The sequence below is a fragment of the Gadus macrocephalus genome, chromosome 14 (assembly GCF_031168955.1).
Source record: "Gadus macrocephalus chromosome 14, ASM3116895v1".
NCBI lineage: Eukaryota > Metazoa > Chordata > Actinopteri > Gadiformes > Gadidae > Gadus > Gadus macrocephalus.
Window position 1 is genome coordinate 17450314 of NC_082395.1, and position 20723 is coordinate 17471036.

Here is a 20723-nt window from a genome sequence, read left to right on the forward strand (position 1 = left end):
AAAAGATAGCTGAGTGCTGCTCTTACAAGACATTTAACATGCAAAATCTAGTTGTTTACAAACAAATACTACTACTACTTCTACTGCTGCTGCTGCTGCGACCACGCCACTAAAAATACTGCTGCACATTACTAAAATAATAGTCTTACTAGCTCCTAATAATGATCATCAGAATCATTTTAAGAATAAAAATGATTGCAACAATAATAACAACAATGCATTGTACAATATTATATTCCGTATAATATTATATTATATCGCAACGCACATTAAGGTACAACAAATCCTTTTGACGCTGAGTATAGAAGGACAAATAAATATTGCGTTTACACCGCAAGACTGTGTGTAACGTTTTGTTGAATGAAATGGTGCTGGTTCTAGTGGACTAAAAAACAATCTGCCATTATAGGTGACACATTTGCATGTACAAATGGCTATTTAGGAACAAGGACATAATAGGCAGACAGTGACACCTAAAGGCAGTGGTCTACCGCTTCCAGTAGCTTATATACACTAGAAGATATACATGTATGCCACTGGGAACCCATTTTTCTTTACGATGGAATGGGCAAGCAATATTATGGTTCCTGATAAAAACACTTCTAGCGTCAGTAAACCTCAAGCGCTAGATGACCAATTATGGCAAACAATTATGGTAAACAATCAACCTGGTCGTTTTGTTTAACTCTTGATACTTTAGCTCCCCCTTGTGGAAAATAAGGGAATATTCATCACCAACTGGGGTCAAAACAACACCCCAAAAAGGGTCCTTCAAAGGTTCCTAGTTCCTGGGGTGTTCCTGGGTTGGTTTGTCTTCCTGGGTTGGTGTATTACATGCATTTTCTTCCCTCACAGACAATCAATCATATACAGCCTTGAGCATAGCATGACCAACCATGAACAAAAACCATGGACAGGCTTCCAGATTGTACGGCCCTACTACCCTGTTATTATACAGCCATGCCACCCACTGCACACACCCTTTCCCCACATAATAAATAATTAAGAAGAAGCAAACCTCGAACAAAATAAATTAACAAGCTACGCGTCAGTCATGTGCAATCGCTGCAGCTAGATATCGACTTGTGCGGAAAACCAATGACTTCATACTTTTTTTTGTACTCATAATTCTCCAATTGATGTGTCATATTCTTTTTGTATGGTATAAGCTAAATTCATGAAATATATTTCAATAATTGTTATTGCTCTAACTGTAATCCGGCTACACAGCGATTAGAGTTCGACACCATATTTCACATTGCCTATAAGGCTTGACACTGCCAGACTAAATTGCGTTCAAAACATAAGAGACCAGAGACTGATATTAAAGGAGTCAAGGGGTATAAATTAGTATAGCAAATAGAGAGGATGTGATCTTTAAATGAGGTTTTCATTTTTTTAAAGATAACAAAATGTAATGTAGGTTTGAGTTATTTTGGTTGATATGTTGTTGTTTTTTTGTCTAAGATAAGTAGGGTCCCCGGTTCATACTCCGGCTCAGACGGTGGCGGTAATGCGCAGAAAGGAGGTTTCATACCGTCATAAAAACCTAAAAGAAAGCAGAAGATGTAGACCATAGGTCCATGATGTAGTAGAGTGAATACTGTCTATGTCGTTCTAACTCTATACGACTACGAGTCCCAGAAAGCATTGCGTTGCCATGTCAATATGGCTTCTGTCTGTCGGACAAAGGCAAATCAGTCTCGCTACCCAGTAAAATCAAATTAACATTCTAAGTAGCAACCGGAAACCCATCCGTGCATGCTAGTCCTGGAAACACAAGGGACCAAATCCATCTGTCAATTAAATGTTGCGGAGGTCGGCGATCACGGATGCAGTCAGCCAGGTAAGACTTGCAGCCCGGGGAACTTGGCGGCTAACGGCGGCTAGCAGGCAGCCATCCCGTAGGCTCGCCCAGCTCTTCTTGGCACTGCCACACCATGGCCTCTCCCCTGGAAATACAACCCGAAATCTACTGTCTTATAGGGATCAAAACTATGTACATCGTTGTATACGTAAAGCTATAAGGCAGACAGGTGTGTTCGGTGGGTTTTAGTAATCAGCGCTGCTTACTAACACATAGGGGGGGGGGGGGGAAGTCCCCCAGAACATCTGGTGCCACATCTGTCTGCCTGACTTTACAACTTTCCTTCGGTTACACAACTAGCCGATTAAGTAAGTTTTGAACAAGACCGGGGCCTACAGATATTCAACATTCACAGATTATTAATATCAATAGGCCCTTGTATCTGCATGCCATGGTTTTAGAAGCCGGATACTGTGTGTGTGTGTGTGTGTGTGTGTGTGTGTGTGTGTGTGTGTGTGTGTGTGTGTGTGTGTGTGTGTCTTTTCTATTTCTGTGCTGAAGTGCAGAAACGAACTTCCTTTTGATTTCTAGGGAAGCTCCTTAAAACAAATAATGCATGCTTTTAATACTCAGGAACCAAATTAACATCAATCGGTGGTTATTTTGAGGACTATCCTTCAACTTTTTTTGACCCTTCAAATACGTTCTGCATATAGATAATTTATGCTGCAATAAATACTGTTGGTGGTCGATAATTCATATGCCCTTTTATTAATGATTAACTAACAGAGCCTATGTGTTGCATCGAGCGAATCAAGGGAATGTCTGACAACCAAAACTTTTACTGGGTAATTTTTGTTAAATTCCCATTTGCACCCAATTTCTGTACTCGTATCAAGGTTACATTCTTTAGTACGTAATTCAATTCCTAACCCACACATCATGTGTTTATCAAATCTCCTCTCCTGCCCACTGAAGTGGCCTGGGTGAACTATACATTATACACTGCCCCCAACAGTGTAGTTCCTATGAGCAACATGGGTGCCAAATGTTTAACTGATACTCAACATGCTATGTGCTGATAGTCAGCCCAGTCACAGAGTTAAAGGATTGTTCAACGAAGAAAGCCATAGCCTATCCAACTGTTCGTCTGTTTGCATTTACAGAATAGCAAACATACAGCAGCATGATCACATCCACAGGATTTCCACTAGCCTAGGTTCATGGAGGTGCTGCTGTGAACAACCAGCCTGTGTTAGGGCCCATCCCTGATGGCTGAGTGAAAAGACGCAGTTATGTTATGTCAGAGGGTGAGATTTGATTGGCTGGTTGCTTGGATTGATTCCTCTCCTGTCTATAGAGAAAACAAAGTGGTACATTATCAACCTCAGCACGCAAGCACACACACACACACACATGCGCACACATACACACACACAGTTTAGAAAACCATTTGTCCAAGAGATAGTCCCTCAAACCAATCATATTAACCTAAGAGATGTAAATGTACACTCGCTCATGTTGATAAATAATCCTTTGGGGTTCGGCAAGTGATTAATTAGCCTGTTATGTGATCAGTGTGGCGGTCTCCCCAGACATTCTGCACACGTCTCCGGGAGATCCACAGCGTAAATGAAAGGGCTCTTGTCAACTGGCGTGATTGTCATTTCTATCTTCTGTTGTCGCTTCAATTTGTTATTTTTAATGCCTCAGCAGAGGCTGTTAGCACTGCCTAGCGCTTGGAAAGCGCACCCCAACCTGCATGGATCATTAGCTGGGATTCTGCCTGGCTAAGGGTGGTTACTCACTTCAGTAATGTAGCTTAAACATGCCATTTTCCCAGGGGCTGAATTGATATTATTACAGAGAGGATGGAGAAAGTTGGTTGTTCTCAGTGAAGCCATCTTCTACACACGTGGCCAATGCCATGGTGAGTGCGGGAGAGAGTGAAGTATGAGGTTAAAGATAATCTACTCCCAGCCCTCACTTTGTTGCCTGTATCCAGCGGGGTTTCAAGACTGCAGCATCTGGTTCTGTGTTGCAGTTGGTTCAAGTGCAGGGGTAAAGCTCAGCTCGTTGTTTAGGTTAATGTTACTGTATACAATAGGCTGACAGATGTTGAATACAATGTGCAGGGAACACGTACTGAGAAGGATGTCCTCACAATAAGCAAGTGTGTGTGAATACGATGTGCAGGGAACACAAACTGAGGTGCGTGTGTCTGTGTGTCTGTCCGATAATTAGTTGTGTCTTCTCTGCTGGGTGATCATCTTCTTACAGCCCGGGCCGGAGGTGAAACACAAAAAAAAAAACGTCACTCTCCATCTACTCCATGAACATCTTACTGGCTGAAGCAAGGCACTAGCATTGCCAGGGTTAGGAGTTATATTCCTTTTGTAGCTCAATGGATAAAACAAGGCACTGTGAAAAGGCACTGCCAGGGTTAATTATATATTGCTTGACTTTCACCCGGGTTAACACGGAGCAGAAACAAAAGGAACCTACACAGGTGCAGATCTAGGGAACTTAATTAAAAAATGGGAATACTAGAAAATAATAATGAAGCTAATTCATGATGGTAAAGGAGGCTCATAATGAGCCTCCTTTACCATCATTTGGTAAAGGAGGCTCACTGGGAAACGATTGGTTGATTGGGTTGGCAGTTACACCATTCAGTTTTTATCTCACAAAGTGTTTGAGCATTTCAGTGCTATTTTTACCCAAATATTATGAAGTCATTTGTTAACAGAGGGGAAATTGCCCGTAAAGAACGGTTGTTCTGCCGTTTCTGTCCAAAAGAGCTTTCCCGAGTGGTAGTTTGTACGTTATCGCCATGAACATTTTCTATTTCAACAGTTGGATCTTTTCTAAGATTAAGTTCTCAAGTTGTTTTCCCATTGTTGACCCCTGACCCGTTGACCCCTATCCAGTTGTTGACCCCTGACCCTTTGTTGACCCCTGGCCCCTCCAGGATGTCCCATCCCTGCGAGGAGCCGCGCTTCACCATCGAGCAGATCGACCTGCTGCAGCGCCTGTGGCGCTCCGGCATGACGCAGGCGGAGATCGTGCACGCCCTGGACACCCTGGAGCGCCTGGAGCGCCAACACAGCCGTCTGCCCAGCCCCCGTTCCCGCCCGCCACCGCCACGCTCCTCCTCTTCCTCCACCACCTCCACCGCCACTCAGACCTGTTTCGCCGGGAACGGGGCGTCGCCGTCGCCCAGTAACCTGTACCGCACCTCGCCGCCCCTCCTGGCGTCGGCCCCAACGCCCGTTTCCATGGCGGCGGCGGCGGCGGAGAACGGTCTCGTCGGCATGGCGAATGGGAAGCTGTCTCCTCCGAGGTTTCCCGTGGCCATGATCGGCAGCAGCGGTGGGGTCGTGGCCCAGAGCTACGGCTTCGAGACCAGTGAGGAAGACCTGGAGTTCGAGGAGAAGGTGGAAGAACTCATGAGGTGAGGACCAGGCTGAACTAGCATGAACTGGTGTGGTTCACGTGAATCAAGGTTTACTGGTAGATCTGACTAGGCTAGCCAAATATCTATAATCCTGTTTGTGTGCTGCTCTTCTTGTCACCTGTACGGTTTGGCAGCGCAGAGGTCCACTCAGCTGTGAGAGGGACTGAAATAGAGAGACTGGAATAATCCAGGTCATTAGTTGAATTAAGAGACAATTAGTTTAATTAATTGCAATGATGTGCACTAGTGAGTCGACCATGTTTTACTCTTTTGTGTCAGTGAATTCAACTTTCACATTATCCAGGTTTATTCAATATTTTCTTTATTTTCTCCCTGATGCATCCCATAATACATTTATAAATTCTCTCTCCCTGTGTGTGTTTGTGTGTGTAGAATGGACAGCGCTGTGATTAAAGAGGAGATCAAAAACTTCCTGGGAAACAGGCGGATCTCGCAAGCTGTGGTTGCCCAGGTAACAGGTCAGTGTCTCAGCCCAAACTGGCCTTCAGCCAATCAATGTAGAGTTAACTCTACTGATAGCCAGCCAGACAAAGCGACATTTGACATGCATGCCATGTTCAATTTGGCTCACTTGTGCCCTCAGTCCCTAATCCAGAAATAATGAACACTATATAGTATTCAGGGAACAACTGGAGGGGGAATTCAGGCACCAAATTATGCACCAAACATCATCGACATGACGTGTTGGTCGCATAAACAAGCGGAACTGTGTTTGATGTCACCACTTTTACATAAAGAGCCTGCCATTGTGATATTGAAAACCGCTATGCATCATGGGATTGTAGCAAAATGTCCATGCTACACGCCACCAAGATGGCTGCCCCACACCACCCAGGTGACTTCTTATAGGCTCCTCAAAACAAAAGACGCAGGGAGGTGGTGCTAGAAATATAGGTATATTGCAAAGGTTTGATAATGAACATGGCCAGGGTGTTCCGCTCGTTAAATAGTGCACGTTATTTTGCACGAGGGAACCAATTCGAATAAGGCAACACTTTGTGATACTAAACTAAAAGCATGTCACCTTTTTCTCGATTTCTCCTTCCAGGAATTAGTCAGAGCCGGATCTCCCACTGGCTGGTGCAGCAGGGATCAGACCTGAGTGACCAGAAGAAACGGGCCTTCTACCGCTGGTATCTGCTGGAGAAGACCAACCCAGGTAAAACACACCCACACACAACAGAACAGGCAGCAGCACCAGCCCTTTGACCACCAAATTCAACCTCCATTTCATATCACGTCATCAACCATTTTGGGTAAATATACTGTCATTTACATACTGATAGTCTTAATCGTTCAACACAAGGTCACATTAAAGTCATAAGCATTCTATAAACAAGTTCTCCTAATCCATACCAAACTGAAAGAGATTCCACGGAATGCACAAAGCACATCTATCATATCTGCTACTTACAACAACGGCTGTTTTCTTCAGATTTAATCAGAGACGGTTCTACTCTTACTGGATTATGCTGTATGAAAAAGCATCCAATCTGATTGTGGATGTGCATCCCTGTTTCACACGAGTGAAATTAAACTGGGAACAATCTGGCTTTTCTGGTGGCTACACTACACCCAAGTAAAGAGTCTATGGTAGCAGGGCAGGTTGGTCGGGAAGACTGTAGTTCCACTGGGCGGTCCCCCATACCGTCTTTAAGGAATGTTCTACGCTATTGTCACACAACTTAACGTTGGAGTTGCAACGTTAAGTGTGTGTGTGTGTGTGTGTGTGTGTGTGTGTGTGTGTGTGTGTGTGTGTGTGTGTGTGTGTGTGTGTGTGTGTGTGTGTGTGTGTGTGTGTGTGTGTGTGTGTGTGTGTGTGTGTGTGTGTGTGAAGGGGCTACTCTGGCCATGCGGCCCGCGCCAATGGCCATGGACGAGATGGTGGAGTGGCACCAAACCCCGCCCTCCTTTGGCTCCATGCCGGGGGGGTCCCGTCTAAGGCGGGGGAGTCGCTTCACCTGGAGGAAGGAGTGTCTTTCTGTCATGGAGAGGTGAGGGGGCGGGGCTAATACCGTGGTCATATCAAACAAAGGGGTGGATGTTGGACTATCTAAAGACCTCTGTGTGTGTGTGTGTGTGTGTGTGTGTGTGTGTGTGTGTGTGTGTGTGTGTGTGTGTGTGTGTGTGTGTGTGTGTGTGTGTGTGTGTGTGTGTGTGTGTGTGTGTGTGTGTGTGTGTGTGTGTGTGAGTAGCTACTTCAGTGATAACCAGTACCCTGACGAGGCGAAGAGGGAGGAGATCGCGAGCGCCTGCAACGCGGTCATCCAGAAGCCAGGTAGGGCCGGCTAGGCAGGGAGCTGGCAACACTACAGCAGCAGGGCATCCCAGCGCTGTTTAAAGGTCCCGTGACACCTGTCGCACATCTAGTTGGACTTATGCTTAGGTGCACTTGTGATGTCATAAGAGACAGGTTTTCAAAACGGCGTCTAACGGCTAATCACATCCCACCTGGTGGCATGTCATGGGACCTTTTAACATTATCAGGGTCTAAGGCCCCGTTTACACGAGGACGCTTGCGGGTAAAAACAACAAAATATTTTATCGGAAGTGCCTTTCGTTAAGACGGTGACAGCGTTTTTGGGGCATGAAAATGCATAAATCTGAAACCACCCTCCAGAGTGGAAAAGTTGAATACGCTCCGCCGTAGCGTTTCCGTCTACACTGCCAAGACGCAAAACACTGCTCAGATCTGCTCACGTCCCATACGCGTTTACGTCACATACATGTGCCAGTACAAGGAAATAAACAAACATGTCAGATTATTTCCATGCGTCGGACCTTCAAGCTGCTCTGGCAGCTCTAACAAGCGTACAGGAGTCTTTCCACGAAATGTACAGGATATGTACAGATAGTATTACTGAACAGAGAAGGATCTTTTTGTTTATTGCGGAACGGATAAGAGAAGAAGGGAGATTCTACGCATGCGCTCAGACATGGTGGTGTTGTGTCATGCGGCTAGGTGCATGCCACCTAGCTGCCTGGCATGCATACCCAATCGAATTCCACACACTTTTGCGTCACCGTATGCACGCAGATTTCCTCCCGAAAATGCTCGTCTAAACGCGGAATAAAAAGTGAAGACGCGACGCCACTTTTGCGTCTTCTGTTCAGACCGTCATCGTGTAAACGTAGCCTAAATGTAATGGGTGCATTTCCAGCCTCGATAACAATGGCCCTAACAAGAGTGTGTTTTACGTTGCGCCACACAAGATGGGGTTGTTTTTGTTTTTTTTAAAGGTAGAATTGGTTCTAACTAGTGTCTGGAATCACACGAGTAAATCCCAAGATATGGGTGATGCTTAGAACCCTTTCTCCGAGGTATAGAAGGACAAACACAGTTGTTGCTCCTAGCACTAATTATGGGTCGGCTCCTTTTTTGTACCAGGGCGTGGTGAGTTGACTTAACGAGTGCCGATATGTCTCCCTCCGGGTCCCGGGAACACTAAAGGAGCAGTCACATAATTAATGTTATGAGCAATACCGGGGTTTGTCCCACCATCACGCCTCTGTGAAATAGTTCTATCGGAGGCTCTGGTCTGTTTAATTAAGGTGGAGTTTCTGCAGCTAGCTGGTGTACACTGCGCCAATCAATACCTATGCATCAACACATGTCAGGAGCATAAAGCAGCCATTTGTCTCCACGTTAATGCCAAAATCAATGTTAAGATATGCACGCCTGCAGCCGATAATCTGGCCGCATTATGCATGCTGTATTAGTGACAGATTCCTGCCGGCGGCAGGATGTTGGGTCACATTGGCATGGCTTGTAAAAACCAGGGGCTATTTATAAACTGCAATCATACCAGAATAGATTTGTTGCAGGTAGAGTATTTAGACGGAAACAAATGTTTGAACTTCAAGAGGCTGTGTTCATGAGGCATGGAGAAATAAGAGTGCACACACACACACACACACACACACACACACACACACACACACACACACACACACACACACACACACACACACACACACACACACACACACACACACACACACACACACACACACACACACACACACACACACACACACACACACGAGATGGATGTTTAACTGGCTCCTCCTGACAGGGAAGAAGCTGTCTGATCTGGAGAGGGTCACATCTCTGAAGGTCTATAACTGGTTCGCTAACCGACGCAAAGAGATGAAGAGGCGCGCAAACATAGGTAATATCCTCCACCAACCGATATGCATCTCTTTTTAGTACATGTGTGTTTCCATGTTGCTATTCTTTGTGTGTCGTGCGTGTTTTGCATTTTGACAGGATTGTGCAAAATATACATATTGCTTTGACCGGCCTGCCAAAGGCTCATAAAGGACCTTTTTTTATCCATAAAGTATTTGCAGCATGCACTGCCGAGCAGAACACACTCTGTGTTTGTGTGTGTGTACGAGTGATGCATGCGGTCCCAAGGTTTGACCCCCTGATATGTTATGGTGAGTTTTGTGTCTTTTGAAGAAGCAGCCATCTTGGAGAGCCACGGCATGGATGTGGTGAGCCCGGGGGGCCACTCCAACAGCGACGAGGTGGACGGCAACGACTTCCCAGAGCAGGTAGGAAGCGCTGTCCTGCCGACCAAGGCCGACCCCCTGAGCTCCAGCCTCCCTTCGTCTAATAATGTGGACGCTATGCCCACTATAAGCACTGGGCAGCTCCCAGTGTCATCGGTATAGAGCTGGGGGTTCTACTGGGCAGCTCCCGGGGTCCACCAGCAGAAGGTTGAGCTTCTCTTTCTTTAGCCCCACAATACGGAGACGATAGAGGGGGTCCCGTCTCCTCTCTCTAAAGCTGTACTCAGACCAGCGTGTTGTCTCACCGCAGGGCTCTGAGGTGTCGGTGTTTGACAAGAGGGCAGCAAACAGAGCGTTTGGACTGAGCCGAATAGACCTGTCCTCACCCACACAGGTACGTCTGTACTCGCCACCACCCACACACACACACACACACCACCGTTGTGTAGCCGGCCACCACCTAACCTGCGACCTACTCCCCTCAGGTCCCATCTCTTCTCCCCAGCTGGTTGGCTGCCTGGCCGGGCTTGGGCAGGGGGGGTGTGACTGGACAGAAGGGCAACCCTCTGATAGGCCGATCGTTGTTAGGGGCGGGGGCTCAGGCAGAGGCTTCCAGACTGACGGGTGTGTCCTGGTCTCCCCCCTCCCCCTCCCTCCAGGATGAACCCACCAATCACAGCTCACCCACTGAGGTCCAGGACCCGATCAGCTTGGCTGTGGAGATGGCGGCGGTCAATCATACTATCTTAGCCCTAGCCAATCAGGCGTCTGACGGCGGCGCGGGGGGCAGCACAGGAAATGACATCAAGACAGAGACGATGGAGGACGAATGAAGACGGCGCGCCGGAGAGGAGCTTTGGGATGAGAGAGGTGCGTTGGTGTTTGGGTGTGGTTGTTCAAGTTCACCGCTCTACCTCCACCCCCCCCCCCCCCCCACGCTACACCAGACTGTCCCAGGCATTACCGCTACATCCCCAAAAATAGAATTATTACTTTGATATAACGCTCATTATTATAAATGAATTATTATAAGCGATTTTTGTTTACAACAGTTTGACGGAAGGCAGGTAGGCAGACGAGTGAGCAGAAAACGTAAGTCGTAGTTTTAGTCAAATACCTTACTGTGCCAAGAGCCTCCAGGCCACCTGCCTTTCTAAACATGTTGAATATAGCCGAGAGATATCAGAAAATACTGAAAATAGACCGACGCGCCGAGGCTTGTCTTCCTGGGTGGAGGAAATTAACATTGTCCCTTGTTTGAGTCGTAAGGAGTTCTGCAGAAATCCTCGGAACCCAATGTGATCTCATGACGTGATATATGAACCGGCTCTCTGTTGGCTTAGCAGTATGAAACGGATCAAAATAACATGGGAGACGTATTGATAAACCAAGAGGTCTAGAAATACGTGGACAGTAGCGGCTGGTTGGAAGCTTGATAATATTAAATGTACGCCTCTGTCTTTAGTTGGAGGACTAGCTCTTTGACAGACTTAAGGACTCAAAAAGGTTAGATTTTTATATGGATATGTTATTCAAATGCACATCAGAGGTTAGGCCTGTTTGTGACTTCCACAATCTATTCTTGAGTCCAGGAAAGTCACGCCACACTGTAGAAAACCTTGAGATTTTCTGACAAATGTATATGAATGCGAAAAGTCCCCACAGAATTCTACCAATCGGATAAGCTTTAAACTTTTATATCTACTAATTAATTGGGAATCAAAAACAATCTCACATTCTTGGCATATCCATGGCAGGACTATTTGATGTTTTGTTGTACTCAGTCTTGGATCATTGGTGTCACAAACAGGGCAAATGAGATGTGTTATATTAATGCAAATACAACGCATATCTCTTTTAAAAAATGTATCTATTTAAGCATTACAAATGTTTTCAAAATACAGATAACTCTTTAAACAAGGTCAGAATTGCATAACCTGTAAATAGTCTAATGCTACAAAGTCAAGGCTACAAAGTGTGGTATCAAAATCTGGTTAATTTGCCATGGGCAAAATAACAAAGGGTGGTTATTGCGTGTGTTTTGAAAAGGGCTCGAGCCTTGAACTGCACTTTGTGTGACTGGCCATTAGCCAGAACCGCGTTGACCTCCTACGGGCAAAACAATTAACCAACAAACGCATCACACTGAAGATGCATTGAATGTTTTGCCCATACGGTGAAATGTCTGACAGCCTAATTTATGTTAAACAATCTTATTCCCGTACAGAGTTGTCCATATTTCTCCAGTCTCTTAGGCTTTCCATGTATCAGTGTAATATACTGACTGACACCTGACACCAGTCAGACAAGTGGAAAACAAAAGTAACATTTGGGACATTGCTGTCCAAGGCAACTTTCCTCTGCAAAGTAACTCAAATGTAGGATGATCAATTACTTAAACACCTTTTTAACTGAATTGACTAATGGTGGCATTTAAAAAAAAGTGCTTCACCAGCGCAGAATTGGTGGAAAACTAGAGCTGGCTAGTTAGTGTGTACTTACCAATTAACACAGGCTAGCTATAACGTTGACACTTGTTAGCCATACCCTTTGACACTGGCTAGCTATACTGTTAGCTTACTATATAGCTTGCTTGTGTTACCACTAACTAGATACTGTTAACACTAACATGCTATACTGTAAATATTAACACAAGCTATCATATTTACACACTAGCCAGCTATTTACACAAGAAAAATATGCTATTTAGACAAGCTATATGTCATGTTAAATCAAACATGTTAAATCAAACCAGTTTGTTTGGTTAAACTTAGTGCTGCCATCAAGTGAAAAGATTCAAGTTTTCATGATACAACATTTATTTTAACAATAAACTATTTACAAATACCTCAGTCTCCAAATCTTATAAGCTAAATACTTGTAAGCTAACTACTTCGCTCCATAGAGTGCTGCTTCAACATGCTACCAGGTTTTACCGTTATAGTTGTATTGAGGATTTCTCAATATGATTAATTTAGATATAATCTCTGGGGTTTTTCAGTTCAACATGGAAGAAACATGCTTCCAACCATACTTTTCAGGGACTATAGAGATCAATATCTTTTGTTTATTAATTGTTTTACGCAAATAGGACAATACTTTTAACACAATCATTATCCTCAGGCACCAGTGAAAAATAATACTTTCTTAGATCTGGTTGGTAAGCGGACACTGAACTGAAGTTCCTCTTGAAAGAGCTAAACCAAACCGGACAAGATGATACTATGTGTTTCATGACCTCTTTACGTTCTTTTTTTTTTATCTCAAAGCACAAAAGTGCATCATAATATTCTCCAGTTTAACTCCTAAATCTTCCATTAAAGACAAGATTGCAGGAAAACTTAAAAGTAGTTATTCATAAGCTGCCTGGACTGTTGGAAATATACTGTATTAAGCTTCCAGGACTGTTGGCAGCACCGCAACTATTGTGAAACAATTGCATCTAAATTCCCCAGGAAACCCTCCAATAGGATATAGAAAATATACCTGATTTCATACGATCCCTTACCCTCATTTGAGTAACCATTTTTTTACCAAATCCATTCTCAAGGCTTATGAAGCAGCTTGAAGTTGCACGCTTTTGTTGGGGAAAACCGTATACTGTCTGATTCTAGGAATATTCTGCTGTTTATTCTGGGGTATTTTTACAGAACTATTCAAGTAGTGTCCATCCAAGAATATATGTTGACCAGGTACCACAAGGTTTGTTTTAGACCAAATGTCTAATTTAACTTGAATCCTGAATTATTTCCCACCGAGTGTTTCTTAAACGGAGGCGTTGTTAGCTAGTGATGTTGTACTGTAATCAAATATGTTAAAACAAAATATATATATACATTCACAAATGCTATTGCAAAATATTTTATATCTTTTTTTCTTTTTGTGAAATCTGCCAAGCAGAGACTAAGTCATGTGATTCATTTAAGATGTCAGCATGTTTTATAAAGATTGTTTCCGGACTGTAAGTCATGTCTGTATTACCATGTATGTGTCGTTTTGTTGTAACATGCAGTATCTGCCTCCGGTCTTCCTTTAGCCATGTCGAAAAAGAGATTATGACAGGCGGAACATGACTGACCTCAGTCTGTACAGTGACACCAGATCACCTCCCTCTCCCCTGTATTAAACCGAGAACGGCCCATCAAGGCTGACCTGAGATCAACCCAATCAGGTCCAGCAGTAAACTGTGGTCAAAGAGTATCTAGAGAGCGATAAAAGTTAAAATAAAATCCTACATTTTATTATCTACTCTCTGCTAACAGATATTTGTAACAAAAAGTCCATGATTAACCATCATATCAACAGCGACTAGACAGACCAGGCTTGGCTCTGCGGGAAGTCAAACAATAATTGCCACAACACATTGTAGCTCAACATTCACTTCCTTGTCGTGTGATTATTGCATCAGAGAACGTGGGTGATTTGGTTGCAGCACCATTCGCGACTAACCCACTTGGCTGCTCCCTTGCAAAGTTACATAGTACAGAATTAAATTGTTTCAAATATTATTCTGTCCGTGTAAATTCTTTTAAATTTGTATTTTTTTATTGAACTCTTCAGATGAAAGAACAAACTTCTAAAGGATGTTTGGTTCATTTGAAATGATCAATGTCAGGACGTCCTGTGTTTTGTCTCAGTGTCACTGTTTAGTGCCTTTTTGGACAGTAGACTGTTTTGTAATCGATATGTAGTAATGCCTACATAAGCCTTTTTATTCCTTTTTTTCATCTGTTGAAAAATCCTGATTTAATTTGAAACTGTTTTTATTGCCGTTGTATCCGCCAGGGAATTAAAGTGATTAAAAATGTCTGAACTGAGGATCCATCTCCAGCTCTATCTCTCCATCACACACACAGACGCACAATCTTGTAGCCCGGGTGGACGTCAGCAGTTTGTTCCCTGGGTATCTCTGTACCCTCCTGGTGTGTTTTAATGTCTCAAGGAAACAAGATGTGGAAATGTCCTGTACTCCCTTGTTATATTGATTTGTGTAGTGGTTAGGGTATTAAGACTCCCAGATTAAATGTCTGGGTTTTGCACCTATTGGAATTAACTTGATTGTATATAAATCCTCGGGACAAATGGAAAGCAAAACGGCTCACAATGTTCTCGTTTTCCTCTTTATTTTTTTCTTGTCAGGGAGATTATTGTCCAGATGATAAAAGATGGAAATTATAAATGCATTATAACACATGATTATTCTTTGGATTGCAGCATAGAATTACATAAAACATTTAAATTAATCAAAGCTCAAACTTGTGCTCTGTGTTTATAAGTCTAGTATGCTCCAATATACACATAGGTTCGTACATACAGAACAACCGTTCCCACATTAGGTCACTACCACAAGATCAGCACGATGACGTCTCCAGTTTACAACCGCACAATGCCCTCTAGTGGTAGTAAGGAGAATCGCAACTGAACTAGCTGACCCTCGTCCCGAAAAGGAGTTGAGTAGTTGAATTTAAGCTTCGCCACTTCAAACCCAATCCATGGATAGATATTAGAGTCTATCGGGTTTAGACTTATTAGACCTTGATGAGTTAGCTCTTAACACATCCATCGGAGGGCGTGGTTCTCAGCAGATCATGGGGTGCGCTTCAACACAACTCGCATCCAAGCCCAAGCCAGGTGAAAATATTTTGTCTTCGGTTTACAGGCTCAGTCCCAACCTAACAGGCACTTGAACCATTCCCCTAACGAGATGTTAAGTGACGTGATGAGAACGCGAGGGAAGCCTGGGGAACATAGTTTATCCACTGCTTGTCTTGGGGCAGTGGTGGGCCTTGCTGGGGCCACCAGGTCCAGGAGAGGGCGCTGTGGAGCAGGACATTGGTGGGGCAGTGTTGGGGTCTGAAGGTCCTGAGAGAGAACACCGGGCCAGCACAAAGAGCACCACGCTGCAGCCGCATCGGGTCCAGAGCCACAGGTCTTAAGAAGTGGGCGCCACCTGCTGGCTGCTATACTTCCTGAGTAATAACCTACTTTTATTGTAATCTAATACTGCAAAACCAACTCATTTAGCAAGCCACATGAGTTAATCTGAATGGAAGGACCATACTTTCACTCTCATTTGTTTTATTATTGTGTGTCTATGGGGGGGAATCACGCCTAGGCAAGGTGTAGATGCAGCCACCAGGGGGCGCCGTGTTGAACCCATATGGGCGGTAACTACTCGAGTTTCATTCTAAAATAAGAGGCATGACATAAGTCAAAAATACTGAAACTTTGCATCAAACCGTTATTAACCGTACTACAATAGTTGACAGCAGTAAACTGATACCATTCAAATAAATATTAGACAATGGGTCGCATTTTTAAATAAAATGTATGAAAGAAAAAAGGAATAGGGTTTAAAAAAAAGCATAGATAACAGCCTTGATAAGGCAGGAGAAAGAATCTGGACCAAATCGTACGGGGTCGTACGGGGCGCTGCAGGCCAAACATAAGGACCAGTGCAACCAGATCACTGAAGACGAAAGAGACAAAGCGTTGTGAAGCACCTTTAAAACGGAAATACAACCACCGGATACAGAACCTCGACATTGTCTGGACACATCAAGAGTCACATTGGATCGGAACTGGTTCCGTAGTGAGGTTCTGGGAGTTGTTAAAGTCATGGACTTGACCAATACTGCTGCTGGTTATGTGTCACAGTCAGAGACGACCACACTGCGAAGAACCACTCAAATAAAGGCAGTAACATTGCTACTAATTGGTGGCGTGTGAGACGTCCTGGTTGGGGTGTAGATTCTCGTCTGTATGGCTTAACACCTTGTGTCTGGGGTTTGTAGTTGGAATGGTCCCCTTGAGTTCCAGTTGAAATGTTCAATCTAGGGATGGATCTCCTGGATGTTGGAGGGCAGGATGAGGCCCGTGATCCAGGATGCCATTCGAGTATTCCCACCGAGACTCTAAAGTGTCATGTGATTCTGGGTCATGGAGTCATGTTCATCAGGACAGACTTCTCTAGTGACCATTCCTAACCAACAGATTGCATCACTACCAGGGCTGATGGGGACAACTTATAGGCTGCTACAGATTCATGAAATGAAAAAGGGTGAAAGGAAGCGACCATTTCATAGACAGAAAATTACAATAAAGAAAGAAAACAAGCACGGCAAAACATTTGCAAAATAAACGGTAGCACTACAGTTAAAATTGAAGAGTTTCCCGCTGGATAAGAGATTCCGTCTGATAAAAACTCAAGGCAAAGAAATATAAAGCCCCATGTCATTTTTTGAAATGTACTCGTCTGAATTGAATTTGAAAATGTTTGATATGGACAAACGTGGAAGAAGACATGACCTGTGAGGCACAGTCATTCAAAGTGGAAGTCTGGCGTGATCTCAAACACTCCCACCACCTCGGATCTCAGTCGAGACAGTGAGTGTGTCACTAGGGTAGGAACGCCTTTAAACAGCCAACTCGCCATAGTAAACATGGTACCATGGTACCCGTGGCAGCGCAGAACTCCTAGGTGACGGTTTGTCATCTGTCAACATGGCAGATTCAACCACACACCCCCTCAGTGATGCTTGGTGGATCCCTTCCTCGCTGGTAATAAGTTTGAGCAAAGCCTACTGAGCCCAACACGCACACACACGCACGCACACGCACAAACACACACCTTTGATAAAACACAACAAATAGGGAGCATATTCCTCCCCTCTCTTACCACATCAGAGACCACATAAGGAACACACAACAACTCTGACGATCCCAAAAGTCCACTTATCGACCAACCATCTATTCAGACCGCCAATAACCAATTTTAACTTTAACTCAGCCTTGACGACTTCCAACATGCCAGCCAATCAATCCTCACCTGCTCAAACATGACAGCCAATAAACCATTGACCAACTTCCCCACCTCCCCTTCAAAACTACCCATGGAAATACCGAACAGCCAACTCTTCTCTTTTAAAAGAATGACTACCAACCAACCAGAGAACACGGAGGAGATCAGGTTAAAGACCATTCGTGGAGCAGATGGATCCACATTTTAAATGGTGCCTCTAGATCGTTATACTTCATAATCACTGAACGGGTCCCGCGTGATGGATGGAACGATCCATCGTCAGAACCCATTATGGGAGATGACTAAAGTAATTACTCCATTAGGTTCCTTCAACAACCTAGAATGGCTTTCCTCCAATCCCCAAGGTCCCTCTAGCAGACAGTAGGTTGTTGGATCACTTCCCATCCCAAACTCACATCCACTCTCTTTCAAGTCCACACACACTGCAAAGTGCCTTTTAAATCAATGATAATTCTTCATTATTTTGGCCACATAACCAAGAGCCCTGACTTGTTCAACCTAGACTCATTTAATTAATCTTTGAGCACAAGTATATTGGAAATAGGATATTTCAATAGAGTACTCTCATTTCAAATTTGACTGGGTCCACGGAGCAAAGAGCTCTACTTAATTTACTATTCATGCTTTAACACTACAGCTACATAAATCATTTGATTAATTTACAGGGACATTTACAATGCTAACAGCAGCAGTTCTCATAGAATCACTTGTGCAATATTCATTTAAAAGGCTTCATAATCGCTCACATCAATAAAAGGCATCTCTAAAATCAACATAAATAGCAAACGCAAAAGGCTCCACGACAGTTCGACCTGGTCAAGGTCTTCATCAGCGTCAGCCTCATTAACCCACGGGGTCCTGCAGCCTAACAGTAATAGATCATGGGGACACCGTCTGGGTCTCAGAACCGCCCCCAACAGCTATAGTAGATGTGGGATTATCCGTGATAGTTTTGTAGATGGGACACTTGAGTATTACAGTATACTATATACTATATATAACTATATATTACATGTGCTTCTCTGTGTGTGTGTAGGCCACAACTAGGTAGGTTCCTGTTGTTGGTAATGAGGGAAGCCGTCAGATGTACCCCAGGGCGGAGACACACCGTGGGGGTACACAGAGACACCGTTCTAATGGAATGTTCAACAGAGGCACTCCCGAAAATATGGTTACAAATATTCCCAAATCTACTCAATTCATCCGGCGCCATCATCCCAACGAGACATTGTTTTCAAGCTAGAGTTTGACAAATGTCTTCGTCTCCCAGTCAGCAAACCAGAGAATTTAACAAGGAGTACCCCAGCTCACACGGCTCGCCCAGTAAGATTCAATGCATAGCAGAGATTGCGTCCTCTGCAGGTTGCAAAAAAAAAAACGAAATGTGCTCAACTTCTCCCAAATCTGCCTCCCCTGCTCCTCTCCAGCCACACGTGCACGGTACCACCAGGCCATCCCAACAAAAACAACAACGTGGGACAATAAACAATCATCGCACATCAAGACTTGGCACATGAAATCAGCCCTTCAGCCGCTGCAGGCTATAAATAAAGACACTCGGCAGTGGATCCCCCACTCTACGCGACAGGATATGCATTTGAACAGAGAAGAGACTTCCAGCGGATTCCGATTGCTGCTCAACACTGCTGGAGATATGGATGGCTCGGGTACATTTTGCCATCGTTCATCCACAGACCACTTGGATATCGCCGCTCAAGCAGTTCCGAGGCTCTGTTTCCTCTTTATCCTTTCACACAAGACACTCTCCCGCTTTGTTTAATCGCTGTGCTTTGGAAGAAATATGCTTCCGAGGTCGCACGAGCTGAGTCTGCTCTTTCCTTTCGCTGCTCCCAAATGTGTCCAACGCGACAGACGACGCCTCTTAAGTCATTCAGGTGGAACGACATTGTAACTGACAAGGTAACCGATGAGCTCCCGTTGGCTTTCACTGTATGGAACAGAGAGTCAGCCCTTTCCATCTGCCCCTGTCTCAGCTCCAGCCACATTAAACCTCTCCCCGGTAAGACAGCCTGCTCCCTTTGCTGCTTACTGCCTCCAACAAGAAAGACCACACACAAACACACACACACACACACACACACACACCAGTCTCTGAGATCACCTCACACCTAAAAACAAGGTTTTGCTGTGTTCACAAACACAACTCGGAGAAAGAAAAAGATTAACTCGTTCATGAGGATGAAAGATTATGTCAGTTACGGAGATAAAAGAGACTCTTTCACAATGATAATAAAATAAACTTGTTCATGGAGATAAGAGATTAAAACTCTGTCACGATGAAGGCACGTGTGGGGAAGGGGGGGGGGGGGATGGTTTCTGAATTAAAGACCAAAAAGGACTCCTCAGAAAGCCTGGGGGGGGGGGGGGGGGGGGTCCTCGAGTGGGTTCGGACACCCAGATGCATGCTGGGACAGCAGGGGTAGGGAGGACGATGAAGGGGCTCCCAGTGAAGGGCTTCCTCCTGTTAATCACATGGGGTCGGGGGTAAAGCCCAGGAAGTGTTGTTGGAGCGGTTCAGGAAGTGGCTGCGAAGCAGTCCGGTCAGATCTCCTCTTTCTCCTCCACCACCACCACCACCACCACCACCACCCAATGGCCTCCAGGTGCGTCACTGCTGCTTGTTTGCGTGGATCCCACCTCCGCAGGGCAGTCTTGTCTTTATCTACAAAAGACTCCGCTCTGTTAGCTTAAATAAATATGACCGTCTGTCCCTTCTGTGAAGCTGTGTCGCGGGACGGGCCCGCGGCGCTGCCGGCGCCGCCGCCCCCCCCCTCCCTTCAGCTGCTCCACGACTTGCGGTTCTCCCCCCGCCGGCCCGTCGACATGCTGTTGCCGCGGAGCACGGGCACGTGGGCGGCGGGGGGGCAGAGCTCCGCCGACGGAGGCGGGGCGGCGGTGCGCCGCTTGTCCCCGCCGCGGACGCCGCGCTCCCGCCGGACCACCCTGTCGGGACGCACCATCACCCCGTAACCCGGGGTGCAGCGGAAGTACTGCCGCCCCCCGATGGTGCCGTCGTTCTTCCCTGGAGGGAGGGGGGCGGTGGGGAGAGGAGGGGGGGCTGTTAGTGAGGGTGGGGG

General features: G+C 45.2%; 2 protein-coding genes across 10 annotated transcripts in view; one reads left to right on the forward strand and one right to left on the reverse strand.

Annotated features, from left to right (window-relative positions):
• Positions 1–1589: 1589 nt before the first annotated feature.
• On the forward strand, positions 1590–14621 carry LOC132472085 (homeobox-containing protein 1-like). Of its 4 annotated transcripts, none has more exons than XM_060071539.1 (10): positions 1590–1846; positions 4779–5261; positions 5658–5743; positions 6334–6444; positions 7123–7279; positions 7481–7563; positions 9362–9457; positions 9751–9845; positions 10114–10197; positions 10463–14621. In XM_060071539.1, exons 1-10 carry the CDS (start codon positions 1833–1835, stop codon positions 10634–10636), a joined length of 1383 nt encoding a protein of 460 aa, XP_059927522.1. In that variant the 5' UTR covers positions 1590–1832; the 3' UTR covers positions 10637–14621. The 4 variants fall into 4 exon arrangements, with proteins under 4 accessions (XP_059927522.1, XP_059927519.1, XP_059927521.1 ...); XM_060071536.1 differs by having other exon boundaries at positions 1595–1846; positions 10289–14621; XM_060071538.1 differs by having other exon boundaries at positions 1595–1846; positions 9757–9845; positions 10289–14621.
• Positions 14622–14904: 283 nt separating this feature from the next.
• kif13ba (kinesin family member 13Ba) overlaps positions 14905–20723 on the reverse strand; it is a 40615-nt gene continuing 34796 nt past the window's right edge. For 4 of the 6 annotated variants that reach the window (XM_060071531.1, XM_060071532.1, XM_060071533.1 and 1 more), the window contains one exon: positions 14905–20704. In XM_060071531.1, coding sequence (XP_059927514.1) covers positions 20424–20704 — 281 coding nt within the window. In that variant the 3' untranslated portion in view covers positions 14905–20423. The remainder of the gene's footprint in view (positions 20705–20723) is intronic. The other 2 variants (XM_060071535.1, XM_060071534.1) reach the window with 1 other exon arrangement.